The 27,915-nt window shown below is 41.4% G+C and overlaps 1 protein-coding gene across 2 annotated transcripts; it reads left to right on the forward strand.

Annotated features, from left to right (window-relative positions):
- Positions 1–27,869, forward strand: LOC146713476 (tripartite motif-containing protein 2-like). Of its 2 annotated transcripts, none has more exons than XM_085448319.1 (14): positions 1–177; positions 14,555–15,232; positions 17,190–17,338; positions 18,448–18,628; positions 18,772–19,031; positions 20,193–20,331; positions 20,427–20,612; positions 21,201–21,396; positions 22,255–22,358; positions 22,439–22,606; positions 22,730–22,898; positions 23,826–23,896; positions 24,034–24,174; positions 24,287–27,869. In XM_085448319.1, exons 2-14 carry the CDS (start codon positions 15,134–15,136, stop codon positions 24,437–24,439), a joined length of 2,016 nt encoding a protein of 671 aa, XP_085304445.1. In that variant the 5' UTR covers positions 1–177; positions 14,555–15,133; the 3' UTR covers positions 24,440–27,869. The 2 variants fall into 2 exon arrangements, with proteins under 2 accessions (XP_085304445.1, XP_085304452.1); XM_085448326.1 differs by lacking the exon at positions 1–177 and adding an exon at positions 6,891–7,359.
- Positions 27,870–27,915: the final 46 nt, after the last annotated feature.

The following is a 27,915-nucleotide window of genomic DNA, read 5'->3' on the forward strand; positions in this document are numbered from 1 at the left end:
TGTGTGGTGGTGCTGCTGCTGCAAGCTGCTGGTGTTGCCGTGACGATGATATCCTCCCCCTCCCACACACACACACACACACTAAGAGGACAGGCAGCAAACAAGACGCTCTCGTGACGCGATGGCTTCAGGCTGGAGAACAGACAGCAGTGATCGGCTGCGTCTGAGGAAAACATGGTGAGTGCTCTCTTTAATTTCCAAGATGAGAGGACAGACGGACGACTGCGTGGACAGATGGATGGCTGGATGATTGATGGGTGGAGGAATGTGTGAGGATGACAGCAGCAGCAGCTGTAGCATGCTGTGTTTTCTTGATAGGGAGAGAGAGAGGGAAGAGGGGAGGATGGACAGACTGCAGATGGATGAAGGTGGAGGACTGAATGAATGAATGCATGAAGAAACTGATCAGCTTTAAAGCACATACAAGCCTGTGTGTGTGAGTGTGTATGTGTTTGTGTGTGTGTGTGTGTGTGTGTGTGTGTGCTGCCAGGCCTGTAAATGCAGGTTAGCATCCTGAGTGCTAACAGTAACAGTAGGTACGTCACTCCTGTGAACCAAAACTGGGCTGATCTGCTTTCATTTCTACAGCCACATATAAACAGACAAACACATACAGATATGGATGGATTAGCAAACAGACAGCAGGGGCAGGGAGCAGCAGGTCAGAGCTTGTTTGATGTTTGAAGTTAATGCTTCTTCATTTAAAGTCAGTCGAGTGACTACAAAAAATAAACTGACCACAGAGATGAAGAGAAGATGTTGAAATTACTGAAAAGATGCCAAATAAGCAATAATGATACAGAAAAAAAGCCAGAAGACATGAAAAACATCTACAAGAACAAGCAAAAATGACTAAAGAAGATATGAAAAAGGCACAAAATCGCTGCAAAGAGACCCAAAACTGAAAGTTAAAAGCATAAAAAAATAACAGAGAAAAAAACACAAAGACACAAAACTACAAAGAAAATCAAACCGACTGCAAAAGAAATGCAACAGTTAAAAATGTGCAAAATCTCCCCAAAGACGCATCGAGTCACCACAAAGCGAAGCAAAGCAATCAAAAATGCAAAAAAAAACATATGCAAAGCCATAAAAAAAGTACTCCGAAAGAAGAAAAACAACTGAAAAAAATCACTAAAGAGATGCTAAATAACTTTTAACAGATGCAAACATTCAACAAACAAATAACAAATGTAAAGAGATACTAAATTAAAAAGACAAGACACATCTGACTATTCTCTTCTGCTTATCCAACACCAAGATAAAAATCTAACATCATAAAAAACACAAAGATTTATAAAATGAAAATAAAAGAAACATTGTAAAATTACAATAAAGAGACACAAAATTAGCATGAAAAGATGCAAAACAGCTACAATGACACACAAAACGACCACAACAGATTTCACACACACAAAAATCATCTCCACACAGAAAAAAACCCTGAATAGGAAACAAAAACTGTAAATCACTACACAGACACACCAGCAACCAGAACAGAGGCAAAATGCTACAAAGACGAGCATTAAAAGATGCAAAATCACTGCGAAGGCGAACAAAATAAATAAGAGTCACAAAACATTAAGGATGGACCAGGACTTCATTATCATCACAGTTATTGTGTTACATTTAAGTTTGTAACTAAATAGTTAGAGGTTTTGTAAATGGTCGTATCCAGGACAATCTAACCCTGATAACTGAGCTTAAGTGTTTGAGTTCAAGTATGTTATGACCACATGGTCAGTAGTGACAAGTATGAAAATATATGTCTGCAGGATGAACTGGATGAACTACAAATTACTCAAGAAGGAGCAAAGCTACTAGAAAACACATCAAAAAGATTACTAATCATCCATTTACTTAACAGCTCATCCAATATAGTCTATCCTAGGTGAGTGCAGAGTGACAAGCTGGGTCACAGAAAAGACTTTAAAGAAAAACAAGATGAGAGAAGGAGCCAGAAAACTAAGAAACAAAAACAGAAATTTGACTATAAAAAGAAAAAAAATATGCACGAAGAAGTGCAAATTGCAAACAAGCATAAAGATAGTGAAAAAGAGGTGCTTTGATGAAATCTGTAAACTGGGCATAAAATTAAAAAGCCTACAAAGACAAATAAATAGATGAAGTGATGAAACATTTTCAATAGAAACCATGGAGAAAGAAAAAGGTAATTACAACTTATAGAAGAGAGACAGAGGAGTGATTAAAACAAAGAGAAAAACAGAAACATTCCCACGGGAATACAAAGGGAGACAGATCAGATTACCTGACTCTGTGTGTATGTGTGTGATGCCACACTGTATATTTACTGGCAAGCTCTTCAGAAACTGGTTCCACTGGTACGTTTCTCAGGCTGCAGGCAGGATGTTTTGTTTTTTTTTCTTTTGACTTCTAAAGAAATCTCACAATCCTCTAATGGACGCTGCTCTGCTGAGCCAACATGATGTAAGTCTCTCTCTAATTAAATCAAAGTATTTCGTTTGTAATAACCAGCCTTTTGTTTAACCGGCATTCAAAATCAAGTGAAATTAATGTATTACTATGTCAGGTGCCCGTGATGTCTATCTTTTAATGAATACAACAACTTTGATTACTTACTGTTTCTGATTTAAATGATGACTTTCCATTCAGCGCGTGCTGTTAGCTTATAAAATGTTCATATATATGTAATTAGTTAAGAGTTTCAGTTTCTTCCTTTGGAGTTACTGCACTGAATCATTCACTTCCATCCTTCTATGTCCTCCATATTTCTTGAATGCCAAGCAGTAACTTAGAGTTGCCTTACTTCTAACTTTAAGCCTCAACAAAATCCAAACAAATAAGCTATTAAAAAAAAACAAACTTGCAAACAAAGGTTTATGGAAGCTGTACAAAATTTGTACAGCTTCCATAAAGAGAGAAACTAGAGAAACACACAGACCAAAAGCATTCTTTGTAGCAGGCTGTAAATATTTCTGATGTACACATGGGATTTTAACAGAGCTGTGTATGGAGATCTACTCATGTTTGGAGCCTCTAGTGGTCCATAGAGGAACTGCAGTTTTTTGGACTTGAGCATGACCTTTTAACCCCAGACACTGTAGATGCTTTATGAGCATATTTAGTTTATAGACAGTGAGCGGCCCAAGTTGATCACAATTTATCTTTAAATGGTAAGACTGTGAATGCAGATGAGTTAACAGCAGTTTGAGCTCATCTGGCCAAAGAACCATTGAGGTGAGGCATCCGTCCTTCCACAGTTCACAAGAATCATTCTTCCTCCTACAGTATTTGTCAGATTTTGGTGAAACTTGCACACAATGATCACCTAATAGGTCTTCACCCAAAGCCAAGGTCAAAGTTAAGGTAATAACCTGTGAATAGTGATGAACTGTGAGATCGATGAACTACTACATTGTTGATGTTACTGTTTATAATCTTTTTGAAGAGAGCAAAGTGACTCCTACAGAATTACTTTTACAATGAAACTGTCCATGATAGATATATTTTGGGTTTTTAGTCAGTGCTGTACCTCTACTAAAGTGGGGAACGACGAGAAAATATCTCAGTTCAAGACCACTGTGATCAAAAGATGACGATCATTTTCTTCTGCAGTAATTTACATTTGCTGGGAGTTCCCGGTCCATTCATTAAGATACAGGGAAAAGCAGAAGCAGGGAGATGAGCAGCATGACAAAACATGAACACTAGGAGCTGAAATGGAGGTGGGTTGAAAGCAGCTTGCAGATGTGCACCAACAGCAACTGTGGGCAGGTTAAAGCAACTTATATAGCGTCCTGTGTGAAATTTACCAGCTGGAATTGTGGATGGGTTTGACTTGTAGCTGATATAGATCTGAGCAATATAGTGTAGCTATTCCTCAAAATAGTGTGAGAAGATTAAACACAGACATCAGTGTGAACCCGTGTATGGGAGAACATGCAGATACATTCAAAGCATTGATGAATCGCTGACTCTTCTTTATGAATCTGTGAGGAAAGAAAACAAAACAGAGAGAAAGGGTTCGATTGTCTCTTTGCACTGTGGCAGTTACAGGCAGCCACCACACACAAGTGCACACAAACACAGCAAAAGCATTGTAGAGCAAAGAAGGACTGAGAAGAAAGAAGAGTGGAAAGAAGGGAAATGTCAGAAAAATAATTTCCTTCAATGTGCCACGTTTGTGTGTGTGTGTTTCAGACAGACATAAAGTGTGAGCTTGTCTGTGTAAGGTTGCTTTCACGTCAGTCGAGGTCGTGTTTTCTGGGGGAGGAGGTGTTAAAACAGGATTATATACAAGATCACAGAGAACTCGTAACCATAATCCCTCCTCTTTGTGAATTATTCATGAAAATATTCCTTTTTATATTTTACCCACAGATATGGGAGTGTATATGCTTTGGCTGAGCAAAGTGACAATGAAAAATAAACCTAGACTCCAGACACAAAGAGAGAAGGAAAACAGTCAGGCTTCCAAAAACAGCACTGCTCATAACCTTGTTTTGTCAACTAGTTAAAATTTACATGGATTTACAGCAAAAGAAAAGCAGCCAATTACTTAAAACTGAAAACATGAAAACAACATTTTCTCTTATAAAAATGATATTATTTATGGCTTTTACACTTGCCAGTTTTTATTTACATACATGTTAATTCATAGTAATATGGTAATTTAACTTACTTTTATTAAAAAGTCAAGTGAGTTTATTTTCTTTAATTCTTCTAGCAATTAAATAAAAATGTTAAATTTACAAGAAAGAGAAAAAAAGAAAAATCAAAAACATTTGCAAACCATAATTAAGAACACAATTATTCATGCAAAAACAACATTTACTGTTCACAAAAGCACACAGTTAGTCATTCGTCACATGTGTAATAAAATATGACATTCATTTTATTTTTTATTGTATTTTGATTTATTTGCAGTGGTGTAGAGTGTACACATAGTAGTTAGTATTAAATGTTCGTAAATGTAAAGTTATTTTAATCCTTGCATATGAAACACGTAACATGTTTCATTAGATGCATGTCCCCCCTTAACCCACAGGCAGTGAGCCTGCATCTGTTATGGGGTTTCCTGCTTTATGTGTACAGTGCACTGTACACTGGTAGTGTGCATTTAGTTAAAGTGTTGTTGTTTTTAAAGAACTGACAGATTAATGGTTTTTTCTCCATTTTCAGTGGAACAAATTGAGCTTTTTTCTATCATGTGCTGTGGGACCATAGCTAAAAGTCTATTTTTAGGCGTTCACACTGATTCAGCATTATTACCACCATCTCTGTGACTTTAACATGATAGTAAAAAGAAAAAGCAAAAAAAAAAATTAACCAAAAAAACAGACCTGGAACACTTTGTGAACCGAGCCATAATCATTGCAGCTCTCAGCACACTGCCAGCTAAATTTAGACTAAATTTCTGGGATTATAGAGGACATGATTGCTTCACTTTTTGGTGTATTTCCTTCTAGCTTGTGAACCCCCTCACCCCAGTCCTATGCAGTCTGTTACTATGGAAACCAGAACCTCCCTCCCCACCCGGCTCCCTCTCTGTTCTCCATCACTTTGAAGACATTTTGTTGACCTACATTACTGCTTCCAGAAGCTCTTCATAGTATTTTACTCCACATTTGCTGTTCCTGGTGGTCCAACAAGCAACAACATCCCCCTGTTTGTGGCATCTGTCCATGGGCTTCCTATACAGGTTAAGCTTGATGTATCGTACCACTTGGGAGGCTATCCAGTCAGGTGAAATATTAAACCCACCTTTAATGCATTATGTTTACATGATAGAGGGTGAGTAGCAACCAGGTGCAGCCAATTAAATGCATGTGGTTAACTGCTTATCAACACCTCTATAAAACTGAAATTTTGATAGTCGTCAAATGTGAAGCCATCTATGCAACAGCATAAAGTTGGTCCAAATTGGGTCATGCAAAAGGAAAATTATCCCAAGCACACAAGTGAATGTTTAACAGAATGGCTGAAAAAGAAAAGAACCAAGATGCTGCAACGGCCCACTCAAGTCCAGATGTCACCCTGACTGAAATGCAGTGGTGGGACATTAAGGGAGCTGTGCATAGATGAACTCTAGCAAACCTCAAACAGCTGAGGCAATGTTGTAAAGACATAAAACGTGTAAAGAAGAGTGGCCATAATCCCTCCACAACAATGTGAGAGACTGATAAAGTCATGGTTCTTTAATGTGCTGAATCATGCAGTGTCGTTTTAAAAGAGTTTTTCACCAGACAACATAGAGTCCTGTGAAAAAAACCCTCTTTTTCATGTGAATATATCAGCATTTGTGTATTTTTTCCAGCTAGTACACATAGTACTATAAACACACGTTTATATTGGCAACTGGAAAAACTTTGTCGATATTAATTAGCAGTTCCCGGGAAAGTTGGAAGAGTTTTTAGAGGCAAATAGTCGCATTTTAACAATAAACCAGTGGACATGTATGTTACCTCTCGTAAAACCTCTCAAACGCAGCATTAATTAAATGCATTTGAACTATGGAATCCAATCCAATTTAAGAGCAACTTAAAGCCAGGAAATATTAACATAAATCAAACAGCGTCATATCAAAATATTAAAGTGAGACTATGCCAAACAAAGCCGACAGTACTAAAGCTTGATTCATTAGCTAACATTAAGAAAGGCCAGAAAGAGGACCAGGCTGGCTAGACAAGACAATTTAAACCACTTTTATCTACATTTAAATCAAATATGTCAAATTTGATTTACATGTAGAAATAATTTTACAGTTTGCCAATATTTGTTTTTCCTAAAAAACATTATACAATCTATCTGTAACCAGTGTTACAGAGTAATGGAATACATGTACCGCCGTTACGTATTTAAAATACAAATTATGAGTAACTGTATTCCGTTACAGTTACCGTTTAAAAAGGTGGTATTCAGAATACAGTTACTTTGTTGAAATAAATGGATTACACTGCGGTACTTTCCTGTTTCATATTGTCGCGGGTCAGGACTGTTTGGGTTTTGTTTGACAGCTACGCTCTTTGTTCCAGGCGGCAGCGTTACGGTTGCCATGGTTACAGGGCGACGCTCTCTCTCTCTCTGCGACTGTGTGTTTCCTGGGTGAGAGAGCGCCTTTTCGTTGTTGTTGTTGTTGTGGTAAGCTAACAGGCAGAACGCTACAAGCATAGCTCTAAAGAATGTAGCATCATGGGCAGTGTAGTCCGTGTTGCAGGGAGAATGGACTGCCATACACGTTATGGGTCTGTGAGCGCGAGGAGGGAGAAAAAGGGGAGTGGAAAGGTGCGAGTTGTCATCGAGGAAAAACGGGAGCTGGAAGCATGTAAATATAATAATAACCACTTCAGCCAAGAAGAGTGCCTGACGAGCCCAGTTGTAAGTAAGCTATTAAGACTCGACTGTACACCGTGTTCGTGTTTTCCTCCGAAAACAATAAGTTCCGTTGCAGCAGTCTTTCAACACCTCTCTCTGTCTCTCGCAAGAAAAGTTGACCCACACAACAAAGTAAAGCTATTTTTCGGCTACGAGCCGACAGGGACCCCGCCGTATTAGTCAGAGGTCCCTTTACTACAGTTCGGAGTCGCGGACCTTCAGTAACAGTAATAAATCACACAGCAATAGTACATTCACGTTGTTGTAAAAAGCATGATAATATATTGTAACGTTCACAAGAACCAGACGGTTGGGGTCTCAGTTTGTCCGTTTATTCGGCACATAAGCCAGCGGGTTGTTAACTCAGGGGGAAGCGCTCTCGAACTACACCTCTCTTCAGCCTGGCACACACACAGAACAACCAGGTCCCCCCACCCCTTCCTGTACACCACCCTCACTACTTCCTGCAGCCCAACCAAACATGAATCTTAAAGGAACAACAACAGTGTGCAGAGAAAACCAACATGTCACTGTCCAGTAACACTTAACCATCGTTACACTGCCCCCCCAGCAATAAGTTCCTCGTCCCCGAGGGAACGACACAGTCTCTGAGGCGGGGCGGTAGCCTACGTTCCCTCCTTGACCTCCTGAGCCCCTGAGGAGGACGCGGAGCTTTGGGGCTTTGGGGTGAAGAGTCCGAGGGGGGGGGAAACGCAGCCCCGGTCGGGGGCCCCTCTGAGCAGGGTCATGGACGCTCTGTACACGTCCCTCTGGAAAGGAGGGGAGGGACTGTCCTCTGTAGGGGGCCATCCGGTCTCTGTGCAGCGCTACTATCCTCCCCCTAGGAGGCAACTGCACCCTGTAAACAACCTCCCCCACTCGCTCTAGGACGCTGCAAGGCCCCACCCAGCTGCTATCCAGTTTAGGACACCGTCCCTTCTTCCTCTTTGGGCTGTAGACCCACACCAGCTCCCCAGCACGGAAGTGCCTCCCTTTAGTGGTGATGTCGTAATTCCTCTTTTGGCGCAGGCCTGCCTTCGCCAGCTGCTCTCGGGCGTAGGAATGTGCAGAATCCAGCCGGTCCTGCAGCTTCCTTGCGTAGTCCCGGCCCGGTGGTGCCTCTGGCGCGTCCGGGGGTTTCCCAAAAGCCAACTCTGCAGGAGTTCTCAGCTCTCTCCCTAACATGAGCAGGGCAGGCGTACATTGGGTGGAGTCCTGCACTGCCGACCTGTAGGCCATGAGGGTAAGGGGAAGATGGTAATCCCAGTCCCGTTGGTGTTCTGAGGTAAGGATGGCTAGCTGCTGGGCCAGCGTCCTGTTAAACCTTTCCACCAGCCCATCGCTTTGGGGGTGAAGTGGGGTGGTGCGGGTTTTCTTAGTCCCAAGGCGTTCACACATGGTAGCAAATACCTTGGACTCAAAGTTACGCCCCTGGTCACTGTGGAGGGTCTCTGCTGTTCCAAAGCGGCTGAACATCCCCTCCACTAATACATCAGCGACCGTCTCAGCCTCCTGATCTGGGATGGCGTATGCTTCCGGCCACTTGGTAAAATAGTCCATGGCCACAAGAACATAGCGGTTTCCTCTGTCTGTGCGAGGAAATGGGCCCATGACGTCCACAGCTACTCGCTCCATTGGGGCTCCTGCTGGTTGCTGCTGAAGCTGAGCCCGGGACTGGTCTTGTGGCCCTTTGTGTGAGGAACATGCATCACAGCTGCGGCAAAAGTCCTCCACATCCCTCCGCTGTTGACCCCAGTAATAGCCCTGGCGGAGGCGGCGAAGAGTCTTGGAGACCCCAAAGTGGCCAGAGCCAGTGTTCCCATGGCAGGCTCTCAGCACAGCTGACCTCAGCGACCTTGGCACCACAACCTGCCACCTCTCCTCCCCCGTGGCAGGATCCTTCCAGGCACGCTCCAACACCCCCTCCTTCAGCCTGAGAGCTGCAAACTTGGCCCACAGCCCCCTGGTACAGATGGAAAACCCAGTGACCTCATCCCAAAGGGGTTGCTCCCCCTTCTCCAGCCACTGCAGGACCGGCAGCAGGTCTGTGTCTTGTTCCTGCCGTGCCCTCCACTCCGCTGCATCCACCACCAGAAGAACCCTGCAGGCGAGCTGTGCTGCTCCGTCTATTGTCGTGAGTTCCCACTCTATTTCCTCTCGCTTCTCACAGTAACGGCAGCCAGCTGCAGCACATGGGCGGCGAGAGAGGGCGTCTGCGTTAGAATGGTGCGTCCCTGCTCTGTGCTCCACGGTGAAATTGAAGGCTTGGAGCTCCTCCAGCCAGCGAGCCACCTGTCCCTCTGGCTCCCTGAAAGACATCAGCCACTGAAGGGCAGCATGATCAGTTCTGACAACAAATGCTGTGCCGCACAGGTAGTATTTAAAGTGTCTCACCCCCGCCACCACAGCCAACAGCTCTCGTCGTGTGACACAGTAGCGCCGCTCGCTCCTGTTCAGGACCCGGCTGAAGTACGCCACCACCTTCTCCCCTTCCGGTCCAACCTGCGACAACACCGCTCCCAGCCCCACATTACTTGCGTCAGTGTCCAGGACAAAAGGCAGGGCGGGGTCAGGGGGGGCAAGGACTGGGGACTCTGTCAGCGATCTGCGGAGGGTGTCGAACGCCTGCTGACAGTCCTGGGTCCAGATGAAGTCACGGTCCTTCTGCAGCAGGTGGAAGAGTGGTGCGGCTATGGAGGAAAAGCCCTTCACAAACCTCCTGTAATAAGATGCCAGTCCTAGGAAGCTTTTGAGCTGTTTCTGGTCTGCTGGTGTGGGCCACTCGGTAATGGTGTGAATTTTTTCCTCCAAAGTGCTGATGCCCTCACGACCCAGCTTGTGGCCCAGAAACTCCACCTCCCTCCTCATGAAGTGGCACTTGTCGGGATGCAGCTTCAGGCCTGCAGCCGCCACCCTCTCCAACACTTGTCTCAGGGCATCCAGGGCAGCATCAAAGGAGCTCCCGTGCACTAGAAGATCATCCAGGTAAACCAGACACCGTTGCCGTGGGACGCCAGCCAGCACACTGTCCATGAGCCTCTCGAAGGTCGCAGGAGCGTTGCAAAGGCCAAAACTCAGGACTTTGAACTGCCATAGTCCCCTGTTAGTGCAGAAGGCTGTCTTCGGTCTGGATTCCGGGGACAGTGGCACCTGCCAGTAGCCACTCCGCAGGTCCAGGGTGGAAAACCAGGAGGACCCGGCTACTAAGTCGAGGGACTCATCAATCCTGGGAAGGGGGTAAGAGTCTTTCTTCGTCACTTTGTTGAGTGGTCTGTAGTCCACACAGAAACGCATCCTAGGACTTTTTTTCTTAGGCACCATCACCACCGCGGAGGCCCACGGGCTATCAGATGGTTCTATGATGCCCGCCTTCATCATTTCACACAGCTCCCTGTCTGCAGCCTCCTGATGAGCCAGGGGCAGGCGGCGGGGGCGCACTTTAATAGGCTGGGCATCCCCGGTCTCAATGACGTGCTCTACCAAGTGTGTCAAGCCAACATCACTTTCTTTCAGGGCAAAAATGTCACTAAACTCTTTTAGTACCTGCCATAGACTCTCTTGCTGCTGTGGAGTCAGCCCCTCACAGTTCTTTGACCAGATACTCCTCACTGCTGAGAGCCTCTCCTCCTCCTCCTCCTCCTCCGCTCGCTGTTCTGCTGGCGGGTCTGCAGGGGTCTCTGCGGTGGAGGTGGACGCCGCGGCAGATGCTGTGCAGACCGGGGGAGGAATAAGCGGCACCTTCTTCCCATCAGGGAGTACGAGGAGGCCTTTGCCTAAGTCCAGTACACCACCAATGGCTCGTAAAAAATCCAGCCCAAGGATGCAGGCGTCCTGCACGTCAGCCACCCAGGCAGCATAAGACACACCGAGGTCCCCCACCTTGAACTGGAACACTCCCTTCCCTCTCATTGGGGCCAGATCACCGGTCACAGTCTTAAGTTGCACGTTAGTCGGTTGTACAGCAGCTCCGGTTGGGACAATATCGGGTTGGACCAGCGTTGCATTGGATCCCGTGTCCAGCAGGGCCGTACAGGACACCCCCGCAATCGTCACTGGAACATGGCAAAAGCCGCCAACCTGGGTCCAGCCCACAGTGATGGCCGCACCGGGTGGAGGTGGCGGTGGTGTGGGGATGTCGTTCTCCCAGGCCCGTGTACTCCCGCCTACATGGGCCCGTGGGCGTTTCCCTGAACCGCTGCAAGCTTGGGGCACTGCCTGATGAGGTGTCCGACTTGTCCACATCCCCAGCAGCTCTGAGGTCGGCGGTGTGGGCCAGCCCGAGGGGAAGGCGACTGCAGCGAAGCTGTCTGCACCAAACTGCACAGGCCCGCTGGCGTCTCCATCTGTTCCACAGGTGCTGACACAGCCCTCACCACGTGTGCGTCGTCAGCGCCCCCAGAGGATCCTGCAAGCATCTCCCTCTCCAACGCTAGCTCCAGGGCTGCACTGAGTGTGGCCGGCCGAGCAAGCTGAGTTTGCATGCGGAGCTCTTTAGGGCTCAGGGCCTGCAGGAACTGGTCCCGAGCTAACTCCGCCTGCACTGATGGTGGCATGCTGTCATACGCCCTCCGGCAAAGGCACTCGACTTCATGGGCCAAAATGCGGAGGGGCTCACCTGGCAATCTGCGTCTGTTGTGGAACTCCGACCTCAGCAGCACTGGTTGGTTATACTGCCCGAAGCGCCTCTGAAGTGCTCCGACCAGAGCATTATAATCTCCCCTCTGCTCCTCGGTCAGCAGCAGCAGGCATGCAGCTGCATCCTCACACAGGCACAAAGCCAATTGGAGAGCTTTATGTTCCTCAGACCAGCCAGCTGCAACAGCTAACAGCTCAAACTGTGCGATAAACACTTCCCATGGCGTCTTGCCGCTGAACTTAGGCGTTTTTATATTCGCTGCAGCTTGCTGGGCGCCGCCATGTTTGTTTACATCACGTGACGGCGCGCCAAGCGAGGTCGACTCCTTCCCGCCGGAATCGCGGCCGCTGTGCGAACAGTTCCCGAGCCTAGTCAAACCTGGAGAAAATCCAGCCTCGGCAGACAGCCGCAGCGCCGTTTCCCTCACTCCATGGGCGGGCGAGCGCGGACGAACCTCCCTCTCCTCCGTCTCCTTCTTAATCCTGCCCGGCAACATCCTCGTCTCGTAACGGCAAGCGTCGCCGGCAACAGGGTCTCGGGCGTTCTGGGGTTCTTTTTTTCTTTCTTCACTTCTGACACCAATGTAACGTTCACAAGAACCAGACGGTTGGGGTCTCAGTTTGTCCGTTTATTCGGCACATAAGCCAGCGGGTTGTTAACTCAGGGGGAAGCGCTCTCGAACTACACCTCTCTTCAGCCTGGCACACACACAGAACAACCAGGTCCCCCCACCCCTTCCTGTACACCACCCTCACTACTTCCTGCAGCCCAACCAAACATGAATCTTAAAGGAACAACAACAGTGTGCAGAGAAAACCAACATGTCACTGTCCAGTAACACTTAACCATCGTTACAATATTAAGTAATCCAAAGTATTCAGAATACGTTACTGTCATTGAGTAACGTAACGGAATAGGTTACAGAATACATTCTGGGGCATGTATTCTGTATTCTGTAATGGAATACATTTTAAAAGTAACCTTCCCAACACTGTCTGTAACACAAATCTAAGAAATTAAGTAAAACAAAGAAAAAAGAAATGTTATCAGATCCAACGAATAATGAATTTTATAAGTTACAAACACAGTTACGAAGTCTAGTTCAGTGAATATAATGGAATAACATATGCCAAGTTTCACTGACTACAAACTCACTAGCCTGGATAATTGTCAGTCAGCTAGCCAAAACTGATTGGAAACGTGGTTCCTCACAACAAGTATTATTTGTCAGATAATAGCATTAAAAATGCTTTGAAAGGGACCAATGGCTCAAACATGGTTGAGAAGTCAAATTCAGTGACTCAGCTCAGAGCAGGTGAAACTGAGCAGAGAACTATCTGCTCTGGCTGATACTTACTTTATAAGTAAGTTGGCCCTTACTTTATACCATCAACAGGCTAAACTGCTGAGTTATATATAAATTTTATCTTTTAGTTGTCATAAAGGGGGAATTAGCTACAGAGACCAATGATGTATTTCTACCAGACGTTTTAATGGAATAAAATGGTAATTTAGCTCACATCATTGAGACAGGCTCCAGTGGCCACTGGAGGAACTGCAGTTTTTGAAACTTATGTTTCATTTTTTAACTGGTGACATTGCTGCTTGGTGCTCTTTAAAAGAAAAGCACTCTATACTATTGCTTGTGATTAGATAAAATATCTGAAATGAAAATATAGAAAAGAAACTTTGGGAGCATGAGAAATAACATTTTTTTTTTAAAATTACTTTCATTCTGACCGAATTTGCTTTGTCCTATCGCGTGTTTGCAGACTGTAACCAAGACAACTCAGCTCCACTTTATGGCCAGTAAAAGCAGATCCCTGGCTGGTTCATTCAGAGGGAAACTCATACATGACACTTGGTCAAGTAACTGCAGGATTTTGTGATTCCGTGAATGCCTGAAAAGATAAAAGGCATTGCACACTCATTACCCATGGAAATACAGTTTTCCCAATGCCATAAAGGTTTTTCATTTAGTGGCAGCGAGAAGAACAACAGTTTGAGGTACTTTAACCCATCCATCCATTCGCTTCCATTTATCCTTTTCAGGGTGACACTGGAGCCTATCCCAGCAGTCATAGGGCGAGAGGCAGGGTACACCTTGGACAGGTCGCCAGTTTGTCGCAGGGCTAACACACAGAGACAGACAACCATTCACACTCACATTCACACTTATGGGCAATTTAGATCGATCAATTAACCTATCCACATTAACTGCATATCTTTGGACTGTGGGAGGGTGTCGGAGTACCCAGGGAGAACCCACGCAAGCACGGGGAGAACATGCAAACTCCACACAGAACTCATTGAACTCAGGACCTTCTTGCTGTGAGGCAACAGTGCTAACCGCTGTGCCACCGTGCTGCCATTATAACCCACATTTATTAATCAAATTTAATCTACCTGATTCAATCTTAAGACTGAGACAAAAGCAAAATGAAAAAGTATAAAGGAACACAGTCAAGAGTTCGAAGCTTAAGTAAATAATCTCTCTTGTCTCTCTGTGTTTATCTGCTTTTCCAACTAATCCTCATCCCTCTCTCTGTCTCGTTTCTGCAGGACACAGTGTGATCTGCCCACAGCTTGAACCCTATGTGAATCAAATTAACACCATAGTTCATTGCTTTTCACCCAATAAGACCTAAAGAGGATTGACTACTTTCATTCACTCGGTTTATGTGCTTGAAGAAACAACACATGGAAGCAGAAAGATGTTTTAAATGGGATATGTACCTAAATGTGGACACCTGGACACTCTTTCCCCCCATAGTGGAATAACCTATGCCAAGTTTCATTGACTACAAGCTCACAAGCCTGGATTACTGTGCCCTGAAATTACAGAAAAACCAAACCTGCATCTGGATTTCTGGCATTCTTCTTTGTGTGTGAAATGTTGATGTGCTTTTCCAGAGATCTAGCATCCGCCAAGAGTTATCACAAGGAGTTCATATGAACATTTGATCCTTTTTATGTTGAATACACAATGGAATAAAAGGGTGAGACAAGGAGCTTACAAAAACAAACAGTACAAAAATACATCTGGAACCTTGTATCTAAACATAAAGCCCCTTCCCCTGGCTGCAGAGTGGAAAAAGGGGTGTGTTTGGAGGTTTACCCTCACCAGGCTGCCACTTGCAGATGGAGGCCCACCAACACTCCCCAGATAGCAGCAGTGAGGAGTGCACCGTCCTGGAGGCTCCACCTGGCAAAAACGCCTGCCCACAACATGCAGGGAAGGTAGGTATTCAATAGGTGTGCAAATGTCCTGAACTACATATGAAAAGTGACATGAAAGCAAGCAAAAACGTGTCCAAATATCGCACAAAGCCAAAATCAGCTTAAACCTTGGAGGTAAATTTCAGTTGGCTAAGAATAAACCTTTCTGTTAAACATCAGTGGTACAAAAGGAAACCAGAAGTCTTCCAATACCATACAAAGTTATGCCTCGCCTGTAATTCTGTTCATATCCATTCATGTTTATGCTTAACCTCCATATTATAATCCTTATTTATTTTTATATTCAATCCATATTTATTTATTTATTTATTTATTTTATATGGTAAATGGCCTGTATTTATATAGCGCTTTACTAGTCCCTAAGGACCCCAAAGCGCTTTACATATCCAGTCATCCACCCATTCACGCACACATTCACACACTCCAATATTACCTCCAATATAGACTGTCCCTGCCAGCTAAACTGAAACTGAAGCCAAAGATAGGACATCTACCTACAACACATGACAAGCGTCTCAAGTTTTACACAAACAAACGATAACTCTTTGATTTTTTCTGACTTGGGTTTGGTAGTATATGCCTATATGAACAAAATGAGAATAATTCAAACGCCATTTAAGTTAAATGGCGTTTGAATTATTCTCATATCGGATGTTTTCACAGATTATGTGTGCTGATGACATCAGGAGTTTTTATAGATCATTTATGCTGATGTTAGCATTATTCATATGGCAATTTAGTAAAGCGTATTAATCTTTTGTGTCATTGTGAATTCAAGTAATATTGTATTTTTTTTTAAAGAGCTCAAACAAAGAAAGTTTCTAGCTCCCCCAAGGTTTTTCTTGATTCGTGTGACCCAGACCTTTGACCTATGGCCTTGGAGCATTTCATACTAAAATGGTGTATTTAACATACATTTTTACGCAGTTCGTGATTCTACAAATATGGTTTCATTGTAATATCGTATCGTATCGTATTGCAAAAAAAGTGCATGGTACAGCACACTCTGTGCCCTTTCATAGTGTATATATCACACTCAATATGGTTTCTTTAAATCTTGTCTTCTATGTCAACTTTGTCCTTTGGCACTAACAATGAAGGTCTAAGTCAAATGCTTAGCCATCCTAGGTACTCATGTCGCCCAAGGCCTTGTATATACCTGTAACGTTTAAAGATGAGCCATAAAAAATTGGGGTAATATAACATTTTTACTGATTTTCACTTTTGGTGTGACCTTGAACTGATTTTCAGCAAAAATAAAATCAGCTTGAGCCTTTATTGGTATCTACCATCAGACTAAATTTGAACATGATATCTTGAAAACTGTGGCAACTAGCCTGCTAAAACATGGCCAGATAAACAGACAAATGGAACCAATTACATACTTGTAATTAAAGTAAAGACTGGACTCTAAAAGACTGGATGGCTGTAGCTCATTAAGTAGAGCAGGTTGTCTACAAACTAGAAGGTTTAAAAAGTTGCAGTTTTATAAGAGGTATGTGTGCTGCTATTTCTTGGACAGTTTAAGTGACTATAACAGAAAATAAAACTGTGCCCTGTGATGAAATATGATGCAAAAACAAAGTTTATAGGACAGATATGAGCAAGTTATGGTTCTCAACAGTAAATTTTGAATTCACATTAGAGATTAGATAAAACTTTATTAATCCCTCGGGTGGGTTCCTCCAGGAATTTCTGTAACATGTATTTTCAGATTCAGATTCAGTCATACATATAGAAATGACTGAATCATGTACTGCAAAGTGTAAGCCCAAAGCCTAATCCATGTTATCTATATGTTGTTCCTATTTAATCCAGTTACTGATTAGCAACTGTACAACAATGAGACTAAACTAAAGACAAACAATATATCTAGGCTATCATGGGGCATTCAATTCTTAATAGTGTAGCTTCTCTCTCCTCTTTCCTCCCTTCATGTAATCCTTTCAATTTGCAGGTTGCTGACTTGTACTGCTCTGCCTGCAAGTGCGCTCTGTGTGAGGACTGTCTTCCCAACCATGCAGAACACCCTAAGGTGGCCCTCAGCCAGGCCCTCGAGCAGCACCGCAACAACCTGCAGGAAAGACTGGGCACTGTTCAGGACAGGTACAGGGTGAAATACTTGATACAACATTAAGAAACTTTATTCAGTCCATTAATCTGTGCCCCCAACAAACCCTTATGTTAAACTGTTGTGCAGTGGTGCTAGTTTCCATTTATCAACAAAAACACACACAAACCCCCCCAAAAATTTTAATGCTGAATTACTTTTTTTAAATATGTATTATAAACTGCAGAAGTAAGCCAATGATAAACATCAGCTGGAGTTTATTAGGATTTTATTATTTTTATATATTGTATATTTTTTAGTAATTCCCAGAGACCAGGAGAGGGCTCTCTCATTAAGCAAGATTCATTTAAGAGTCACTTGGGCAATGCTCATTGATTGTTTTTTGCAGCAAAACACAGATGTTCCCTAAATGCCTCACATTTGTTAAGAAAAAAAAAGATAGAAGAATAAAATAGAAGAGTGACAGTGTTCTGGGCCAAGGACTTTTCTCAAGAAAGACAAATAATCTCTGGAATTTAATTTAAATGCTACTGTGGGAATGAGATAGTCAAAAGATTTCTTAAAAGACATACGGGCTTGGGTAGAAAGTTAAAGAAGTTACTAAGTATTTATATTGAAAATACCCATCCATTCATGTAGGGAATTATTAGTAAACAGGGAGTAGTAAATGTAGGTCCCACATTCAAATCGCACTTAAAATACTAAAAGTCACATTTTTTCGTTTGCAAAATTGGAAAAAAATAAAATACAAATCAGCTGATAGCATTTCATTCTTGTAGCTCCAACAGGTACAAATGTATTTGCTGTGGAGAAAAAGTTGCATAACAACTGACATATTCAGTTAAAGTATAATGTAGGCATACTTAATATAACTCAGTCACAAGTAACTATTGACAGACAGTGGATGGAGGAAAGAAGAGATGCTGACATCTAGTGGACAGTGAGCAAAATACAGTACAAATGATTTACCAGGCTATAAAATCTTGACATTAACAATAACATGTTATTAATTTTTCTCAATTAAAGTTACAGGTTGCATATGTAAATATTTAACAACATAAATGTAGCATAAAGAAAGCTTGCTATTGTTGTTTTGCAAATTAGATATGTAACTGCCTTTCTCTTTTGTGCGTGTCCTCTCTAGACTCCCTCAGATTTCAGATGTACTGTCCTTTGTTAAAGAGATCCTCCAGCAGCTGACCAATCAGAGGGCTTCCATTGAAGAGGACATTCAATCGAGCTTCGAGGACTTACACAAGCAGCTGGATGTTCGAAAGAGTGTACTGCTGATGGAGCTGGAAGTTACATACGGACTCAAACAGAAGGTGAACAGAGTTTGTTTAATTTTTCCTTTGATTCTTTGGTAAAAGTACAACCTCCTCAGTCACTGGTATACTTCTTTAAATAAAACAAATCAAATGAAAAAGTCTGAAACAGTCTAATGAAACTTTTCTTTTTCTGTCTCCAGGTTCTCCAAGCCCAGATAGACAGCCTTCTACGGGGAGAGGGGGACATGACAGCCACCTGTACCCAGGCAGAGGAGGCTCTGGCTGGAGATCCCTGTGTGGCGAGCCTGCAGGTGGAACGAGAGCTGTGGGAGAGGCTGGGTGAGCTTGCTGGTCTTGGTTTGCCATGCCAGCCGGAAGAGAACGACCAGCTGGATCTGGTGATGGAGACAGATGGGTTAAGGAAGTCCATACACAACCTGGGGACTATTGTTACAACCAGGTGAGACAATTCAAATCAATTTCAACTCAGTTTTACTTATTTAATGCCAAATCACAACAACAACTGCCTCAAAGCAATTTATATTGTAAAGTAAAGATCCTACAATAGTACAGAAAAACAGAATAAACCCAAAAGTCAGCCAACCCTGTATGAGCAAGCATAGGGGAAGGAAATGGAAAAGAAAAACTCCCTTTCAACAGGAAGAAACCTCTGGCAGAAGCAGGCTTAAGGAGGGTCAGCCATCTGCCACAACTGGTTTAAAGTGAAAGGGGAAAGACAAAAGACTGTGGAAGAGAGCCAGAGATTAATACTAACTAATGATTACATGCAGAGTGGTGTGTAAACACATAGTGAATAAAAAAGGTGAAAAAAAAACAAAACAGAAACACTCAGTGCATCATGGGAACACCCCAGCAGCCTAGACCTACTGCAGTGTAAAGATTAAAAAGTTTTAAGCCTAATCCTAAAATCAGAGAAGCTCATTGTTTGTATCATTTATGCGCAGCTCCCTATAAGGTCCCACCACAGCATTTCAGTCAGGCTGAAGACTGGAACGGGCCATTGCATCACCTTGATCCTTTTCATTTCCAGCCATTCTGTTGTACATTTGCTGCTGTGCTTGGGAACATGACTCTGAATCTGAAGAAAATAAGAGCAATCTATAAAATCCGCTGTATACCAAAGTATTCCAATCAGTGATAAATAGCGAGACGTTTTAGCTGTATTTTATTTTTAGAGAACAACAAACTGTTTTTCCAGGCTAAATTGTCATCTTCTAAATTATTAAAGATTACTAAGCACCCCAGCTTATCAGCTATCTGCTTTAAGGTGCATCTTTGAAAGTTATACCAGGAAGGCAATAAATTCTGATTTAAGTCTTTCTTTGTCAGAGGAGCTACAGTATCCAGAGTCGTACGCAGTGACGATATAAAACTATTAACAAGATAACAAACTCTGTAAAAGCAGCGTTCAGGTAACTGCTCTGCACTGTGTTGGTATAAGGCACTGAAGAAGATGCAGCTGAGGAATTATATCCATGGCCGACACAGTCTCTAAGGGGATGGGGTTTTGGGGCATTTCAATGATGATGAAACATATTGAACCATGTGGTTTTGGATTTAATGCCATTTCATTAACACTCGTCTTTGTTCTCGTCCTCAGTGCGGTTGCAAGCCAGAGCGAAGCCATGGGTGCAGGTCTTGAGCAATGCATTGTTGGGCATCCTGCCTCTGTTACCATTGTAACAAGAGACAAGTCAGGGGGAGCCTGCAAGAGTGGAAATGCGATCCTCTCTGCTGAGGTTCATTCTACACCTAAACTCCATAAAATTAAGTTCTACTCTGTGTTCACACTTCAATGCAAACAGTGACAAAACATTATGATGTGTCGATGTAGGTATTCACACCAGACGGCAGCATAGTAGATGGTGAGATAGTGGACCACAAGAATGGGACATATGAATTTGTGTACACGGTGCCAAAGGAGGGTGACTTCTCACTGGCTCTCCGTTTGTATGACCAGCACATCAAAGGAAGTCCCTTCAAACTGACTGTCACCAAGACTCTAGAGGCTGAACTAGACGTAGGTGGATCTTTCTTTCAATATTAGTACATTTCTACTATCCATTTGGCAAATAATGTCTATATTCCTTTAATAGCAACTGTGATATACACCAACAGCCTATGTACGGCTCATTCATGTCCAGTGTCCTTTAGCATCTGTGCTGAAGGACACTGGACATCAGGACCTGAAACATCAGCTTATGACATTACTGTCTGACACTCACTTTATAATTATTGTTATGAAGGCCTAGTCAAGTAGTTTTGCCTAAACCTAAGAGGTTGTTAATCCTCTTCCCATCAAACGAAACTTGCATCCAAGTATGTCCAATCTCACTGCAAAACTTTGTGCTAATGTCCTCACACAACACAGAAAAGCTCGTATTGTTGACCACGTCGTGCTTGTCTCTTGAAGTTCAGAGTTCTTGAGCAACAATGATTCAAGCAACATGACTTAAGCAATTATAAAACCTAAATTTATTTGATTGAGCTTACCCTAAATTCATCGATACATTGACGTTGGCAAAGGATGTAGGAAGCTTTCCAAACAAAAATCATATAACCTTCATAGTTACTGTGTATTGTGTTTCCCTTTTTGCTCCCTCTCCAGGTTTCTCCCTCTACAACAACGGCAACCAACTCAGCAGCCAATGCTACGCCATCGACTGGCTCATCTGAAGGAGCAAAGAGACGAGGAAAGTCACCTGGTCAGAAGAAGAAAGGCTCAAAGAGGGCCAGCAGTGCCCTTGGTACCCCACGGCGCAAAACTCAGAACCCCATTGAGGACGACCTCATTTTTAGGATCGGTGAGACATTTAGCTGGAAGAAACGAATCGTACAGACAGACTAGGATATTGTACACTTGCTTTTTTAAAGCTAATATATTCTCATTTTTGTGACACTGAAAGGCCCTTTTAATGCTTCAATCAATTTGGGCTTATTTCTCCCCATCATATGCATCACTTTTTCCAACATGGTGGAATTTTCATCTGGCTGATTTCAGTGTCTGTTACCTGTTTCATGTTACAGTTTATGAAGGGACTAAAGTAATGACATTGTGAATTTTAAAAGCTCAGATTCACCAAATTGTCAGTATTGTAGTATTGTTGTTGTTGTTTTTAATTTTTTTTTATTTTAGCACACAAGTATGATGGGACTGTCAGAATAATTCTAGTATTGACATCATAGCTAATCTTCTCCTACCTTAAACACTTCATAAATTTGTCCTGGAACAAAAATGTTCGTATGTGTGGTGCACCACACATACGAACATTTTGTGTGGAATGGTGAAATGCCCAGTTTTAGTCTTGATAATAATATTCCACTCAAATGTCTTTTAGACCTCGCTTCAATTCATTCAAAACTTAGGTAAATGTGAAATGGTCTTCCCATAGAAAGCCTTTCTTTAAAGTCAGTAACACAAAAAGAAAACATAAATATTCACCTTTTACTTTCAACAAAATTTACACAAATGAGCCTTCTTTTTAAAATAGAAAACACAATCCATGGGTATTTTGTGTTTGAGGGGGTAGGTCTAGTCCAAATGTATGTTCAAGGAAAATTGAACTCAAATTGAAGCTTCATGCAAAAGGTTAGTGTCTCAGTTGTTTATGAAAACATTTTTATGTATAATAGAATTTACAATCATATTTTGCACTATTCAGGAACAAAGGGAAGGAATAAAGGAGAGTTCACCAATCTTCAAGGAGTAGCTGCCTCTTCCAATGGTAGGATACTGATCGCTGACAGCAACAATCAGTGTGTCCAGGTATGGCCTTCGAAAAGCTGCAGGGTTCATATAAAAACCCCAAATTTATATCGAAAGTTAAACAATGTATATATGTCCAGATTTTCAGCAATGAGGGAGAATTTAAGAGTCGTTTTGGAGTGCGGGGACGATCGCCAGGTCAGCTACAGCGTCCGACTGGTGTAGCCGTGCACCCCAGTGGTGACATCATTATTGCTGACTACGACAATAAGTGGGTCAGCATTTTCTCCTGTGAGGGCAAATTCAAGGTATGTGTGCTGATATGTCAGGGTTGAAGGGGTATTGTACTTTATTGCAAGCAAACCCTCATTCTAATGTTTTCAGTGTTGATTTATGCAGCAATCTTATTGTTTGTATTTGTTGTTCACCAGGCAAAACTTGGCTCTGGCAGACTCATGGGACCAAAGGGTGTGTCTGTGGACCAAAACGGACATGTTATTGTGGTTGACAACAAAGCTTGTACTGTCTTCATCTTTCAGCTGACTGGAAAGCTTATTACCAAGTTTGGAAGCAGGGGCAATGGTGACAAGCAGTTTGCAGGTAATGTGGACTAAATTATATTATTTCACGTAATTTAATTCCCAAAAATGTACTATGGGCTGTAAAGAATAAATATACATAAAGAAGAAAAGGCAAATATATGAAGAGAAAATGTTTGATTCTGGATTGTCTTGAGATTAACGGCTCTTTAAAAAGTTAGTACTATATAGAAACCATTGATGTTTAAGATAAGATAACCTTTATTACATAACCTTATTATTATGTTTTTAACCCCATGAGGTCTGAGTCATCACTGGTAATGAAAGCAGTGCTAGCTGCCCTGACCCCATTTTTTGGTGACCAGCACAAAGTATAAGAAATATAAATAGTCAGTTAGAGCAATTAGATTGCGTACCCTTTTGTCCCCTGACTGCCAAAACAATGAAAATGATACGTCCTAAAAGTTAAGGATTGGGACAACTGATGGCTTAGATCTGAGAGGGTTAAAGCATTTACCCCCCAACTTTTGGCAATAAGGGAACAAACAACATTTTAACTTGCATTTCTCTTTTGTCCCAGGTTTTGAGGCTAGGGTTGTAGTTATCACTGATGACCTCAGAAGGTTTACGTGCGCTAATAAAAGTATTTAGGTGATGGTTGGCAGTTGCTAAGTCTGAAAATTGATTTAAGAACTGAGTGCACTTGAAATTCTGTTTAAAGTTTAACCCTATGACCTTTAAATCACTTGATGACCCCAACCTTTAACAGTAAAATATTGTACATTTTGTTTTTTCTTTTCTTTTTTCCCCTTTTTCTTTTCATTCTAAGAGACTTCAAAAACTATTCAGATATACAAATACCAGTGTTACCTTTCTCTAAAATACTTGCGAATTGAAAGTGTTAAAAGAGGCTAAAGCTAATTGAAAATACATTGTTCGTTGTACAATGTACAACCTATTTCTTTGTTCCTGTTTTTCTTTCCTAAAGGTCCACACTTTGCAGCAGTGAACAAAAACAATGAAATCATTGTGACAGACTTCCATAATCACTCTGTTAAGGTATAGCATTTTACTGAGCTTAAAGGATAGTTTTAGTGTAATGTTATGGTAAAAAAAAGCTAATATTTCATATCAAGTCCAAGTATGGTTTCAGAGGATTCAAAATAATATATCTTTATCATTATTTCTCGGATTAGGTTTTCACGCTTGAAGGAGAGCTTGTACTGAAATTTGGTTCAAATGGGGAAGGAAACGGCCAGTTCAATGCTCCCACTGGTGTAGCAGTGGATATTAATGGGAACATCATTGTAGCTGACTGGGGCAATAGCAGAATACAGGTAAAACGTTAACATATGAAAAAACTTTTATATACGGTCAACCTTTTATATATGAAAGCCCTGCTGTGTAAGGTTTTTATATATAAATAATACATATCTTCGACATTTCCAGGTGTTTGATGGCAGTGGCTCCTTCCTGTCCTATATCAACACATCAGCAGACCCTCTTTATGGACCCCAAGGTCTGGCTCTGACTTCAGACGGACACGTTGTAGTGGCTGACTCTGGCAATCATTGCTTTAAAGTCTACCGCTACCTACAATGATGGAGGCTTGGATGATGATGGGGGATGGTGACGTGGACGCGATAGACAAGTTGAGGTTTAAATGAAGCGATAGAGTGAGCACTGTCAAATAATATGAATTACTGCATGAGCCTCTAACTGCTCCCTGTGAATGTTGAAAATGGGATAGAAGGGATGAAAAAGTCAGCGAAAAAGTGTTCAGTTCCCATTCTGGGTTCCAACCAGAACTCATGACGGAAGTACCTAATTTGAATATTTTTGGTGATTATTATTAGGTAAGATCATAAAAAAATAAAATGAAAACAAAACATTGATAGCAGATGAGTCTCAAGAGGGCTTAAGATTGGCTCACGTGAAAATCTCAATAATTTCCAGCTGTCATACAGACATTGCAGAATGGGATGTAGATAAAAGTTATGCAATACTGGTTCAGAGATGTCAAATTTGAGAGGTTCAGTGTCTATAAATGGACTAATGAGGAAAGCTTTAGATAATAAAATGAAAAAAACCAAAACCAAACAAAGGCTGCAAGAGAGATGACAATGATTTCTTCAGAAACAACTGCTTACTAAATTTATGATGTGGTCAATGAGACATAAAAAGGAGCAAAGGCATTAACATGGACATAAAGGGACATAATGGAAATAATGTGGAGAGAATGAAATGAAAGACTGAAAGTTTTCTAATGTTCTGCCTTCTTGTGCTGTATGTAATACACAAAATAATTGATTATGAGCTAAAAGAGACCTATGTCTTCCAATTTCATTACATAATTAGAGACTTCCACTGTGGATTTGGTGCCACACTTTAACATCCCTTGAGCAAAGCACTTAACTTAAAGGTAGCGCAGCTGGAGAGGACAGCAATTGTGCTGAAGCATACAAGATTTTATTTCTAAATATGACAAAAAAATTCCAAATTTATAAGACATAGACCACTTTTAGTCCAAAGTGCATTGTTTGTACATTAGGATTGTTTGAACATGGAATGTTATTTTGATCCCATATAACAGTATTCTTTACAAATCTTAGGTAATAGATTCATTATTAGAAATGATTGCTTGACTCTAATTCTGACTGTCTGAATTAATGACTGATTGACTTGATTTGACAAAAAGCATTGTGTGTCTATGCTTGGTTTGAGTGTTCAGATATTTTTTTCCTGATAAACCTGTTGCAATGAGGAAAAAGTGAAAAATTTATCGTATATATTTGTGAAGATACGTTTAATAATATTGCATAAGCTGTAATCAACATATTTGGACTCAGTAACAGCAGCCGTCTTTTGCAGGAACATTTACAGGTCTAGTGCCCTCATGAGCCCTTTGAGCCATTTCGTTTCCATTGCATTTTAGGATCAGTTGATTTTATGATGTCAACAAACCAGTTTTACAATGTCAAGGTCTGTGATACCAATTCACAACGCATAAGTTAACAGAACTGATGTCCCATGAAATCAAAACAACAACAACAGTGACAACAATGGAGGGGACCAGGATGGCTGTTGCATTTACATTTGATGTGCTCCCCAGAACTCCTTGCTATGTCCTGCAGTTGAAATGCCCTATTTTTACATATTTCTCTATGCTTGTCACCATGGCAACAAAATATCAGAAGGATATTTTGGGGGAAGGAATTCTAGAATGTCTCTATTCATTCTTCCTTATTGACAAGGATACAAGAATGCTTTAAGAATTCTGAAAAACTGCTCTTGCCCGCTTGTAAAATTCCACATATTCTGTCAAAAAAGAGAATACCTCAGTGTTCTAGAAGCATGCCTCTGTTGTTATGTAACTGTTGACACCAAACATATCAGACATCTACTGCGAGCTCCCATTTTACAAGTCTAATCTAAAAGACAATTTACAGTAACATCAGTAAAGTATAGTTAAAGTAATGTTAAAGTCTCAAGCATTAGCCATTTACATAAAGTGCTATATGCCAGTAATAACAACACTACAAAGCATTTACATAAACTGTTGAATAGGTAAGAGAAGAATTTATGTTATTTCCATCCGCGACGAGTTGGGGAGATTTAACATGCACTATTAATATACTGCAAACTTCTTTGTTGATTGTGGTAGTTTAAGTGGCATCACATCAATTACTTACACATTTAGTCTTTCCTGAAACAGGAATTGAGAAACTCATCATTATGTTCACAGTTGGTCAGAGATTCTCTAAGTTATATATTTTACTACTTCTATTTATTGCTTATTATTTATTTATCTAATTAGTTATTTTCATCTTGCCATTTGATTGTGTTACACCATGTGCATTTAAATTCATAAGTGTCTGTTACATTTCATCTTACTAGACATTTCAGTCTTCAGGCTGTATTGAAATGGGACTGGAATTAGAACTGCTGTTAATATTTTATCAAGTTTCCTTTTTTTTTTTAATCTTTTGTTAAATTAAAAAAAAATCAAGCTCATCAGTTAGCAAAAATAGCTCATTAGCACCTTATTTTGGGATCAACAACACGTTTAACTCAAAACTAATAAGTTAGCTGTAAAAACAGTGCAGTACAATGACCAACCTTATGAAAACATTAGCTTTAAATGGCTAATACTGCTTTTTTCTTACATAACTGATTACAAGCTAACCTATTAATTTTGACTTGTTTGTAGCTGTCAGTTTTGATGTTGAATGTTGATCATTTTTTCACATAGAAACAACAAAATCACTTTTAATAACAATGAAACAACTTCATCTTCAATACAATGACAGTAATCATTATTCAGTCCAGTAAAAAAAAGGTTGGCGCCTCCTCGTTTGTGTAATTTGTTAGTCTGTTCATGGATTTGCTAAGACTATATTTTCTAACATAAGCATCCTGTAATGCTGCTAAGTGTCAGATTTTGCTCATCAACTTGAAATAAGATCTTTTGATTTGTTGGTACTATTGATTGTTTTAAAGAAATTCGACTGTGTTTCCTAATGTAACCTGGGCTTTGTTTACTGAATATTGAGCCTTAATGTTGGTATTACATATGAATGTTGTTTGATCTGGTAGAATTGCCTTCTCAGTAATTTTGAAGTAATGATTGTTTTGGAAAAATACAGTAAAGAAGATTTAATTAGAATTTCAGACACAAACAGCTCATTTGTAGCCAACACAGCCATTGCAAATTTTCTTTTGGAAACCTGAAAAATAAAAAATAAAAAATGCCATTGCACATATGTACAAATGTGGGTGTTTTACGTGTAAGATTTTTAGCAGAAAATGCAACAGCATTGTGTATTGCACTGGTTTGATTTTTTTCCCCCCTGCAATCCTATTATGGTGTTTTAGAAGACAGCTTTTAAAATACTGATCGCTTTCATACAGTGTCACTTTCAAGGTCTTTCTTGCTCTGTAACTGCTGTCATGTCTGTTCACTGTTATGGGCTATGACTTAATATTCACATACACTCAACACTGAAAATAAAGCATTGATTCCTGAATAGCAGCTGTTACTATGGCTTGGTTTTGTCCAAAATGTGAGCAATGTCAAC

Source organism: Copadichromis virginalis, linkage group LG3 (genome assembly GCF_057382275.1).
Source record: "Copadichromis virginalis isolate Kocher_CV1m ecotype Utaka linkage group LG3, C_Virginalis_male_GT1.1, whole genome shotgun sequence".
Lineage (NCBI taxonomy): Eukaryota > Metazoa > Chordata > Actinopteri > Cichliformes > Cichlidae > Copadichromis > Copadichromis virginalis.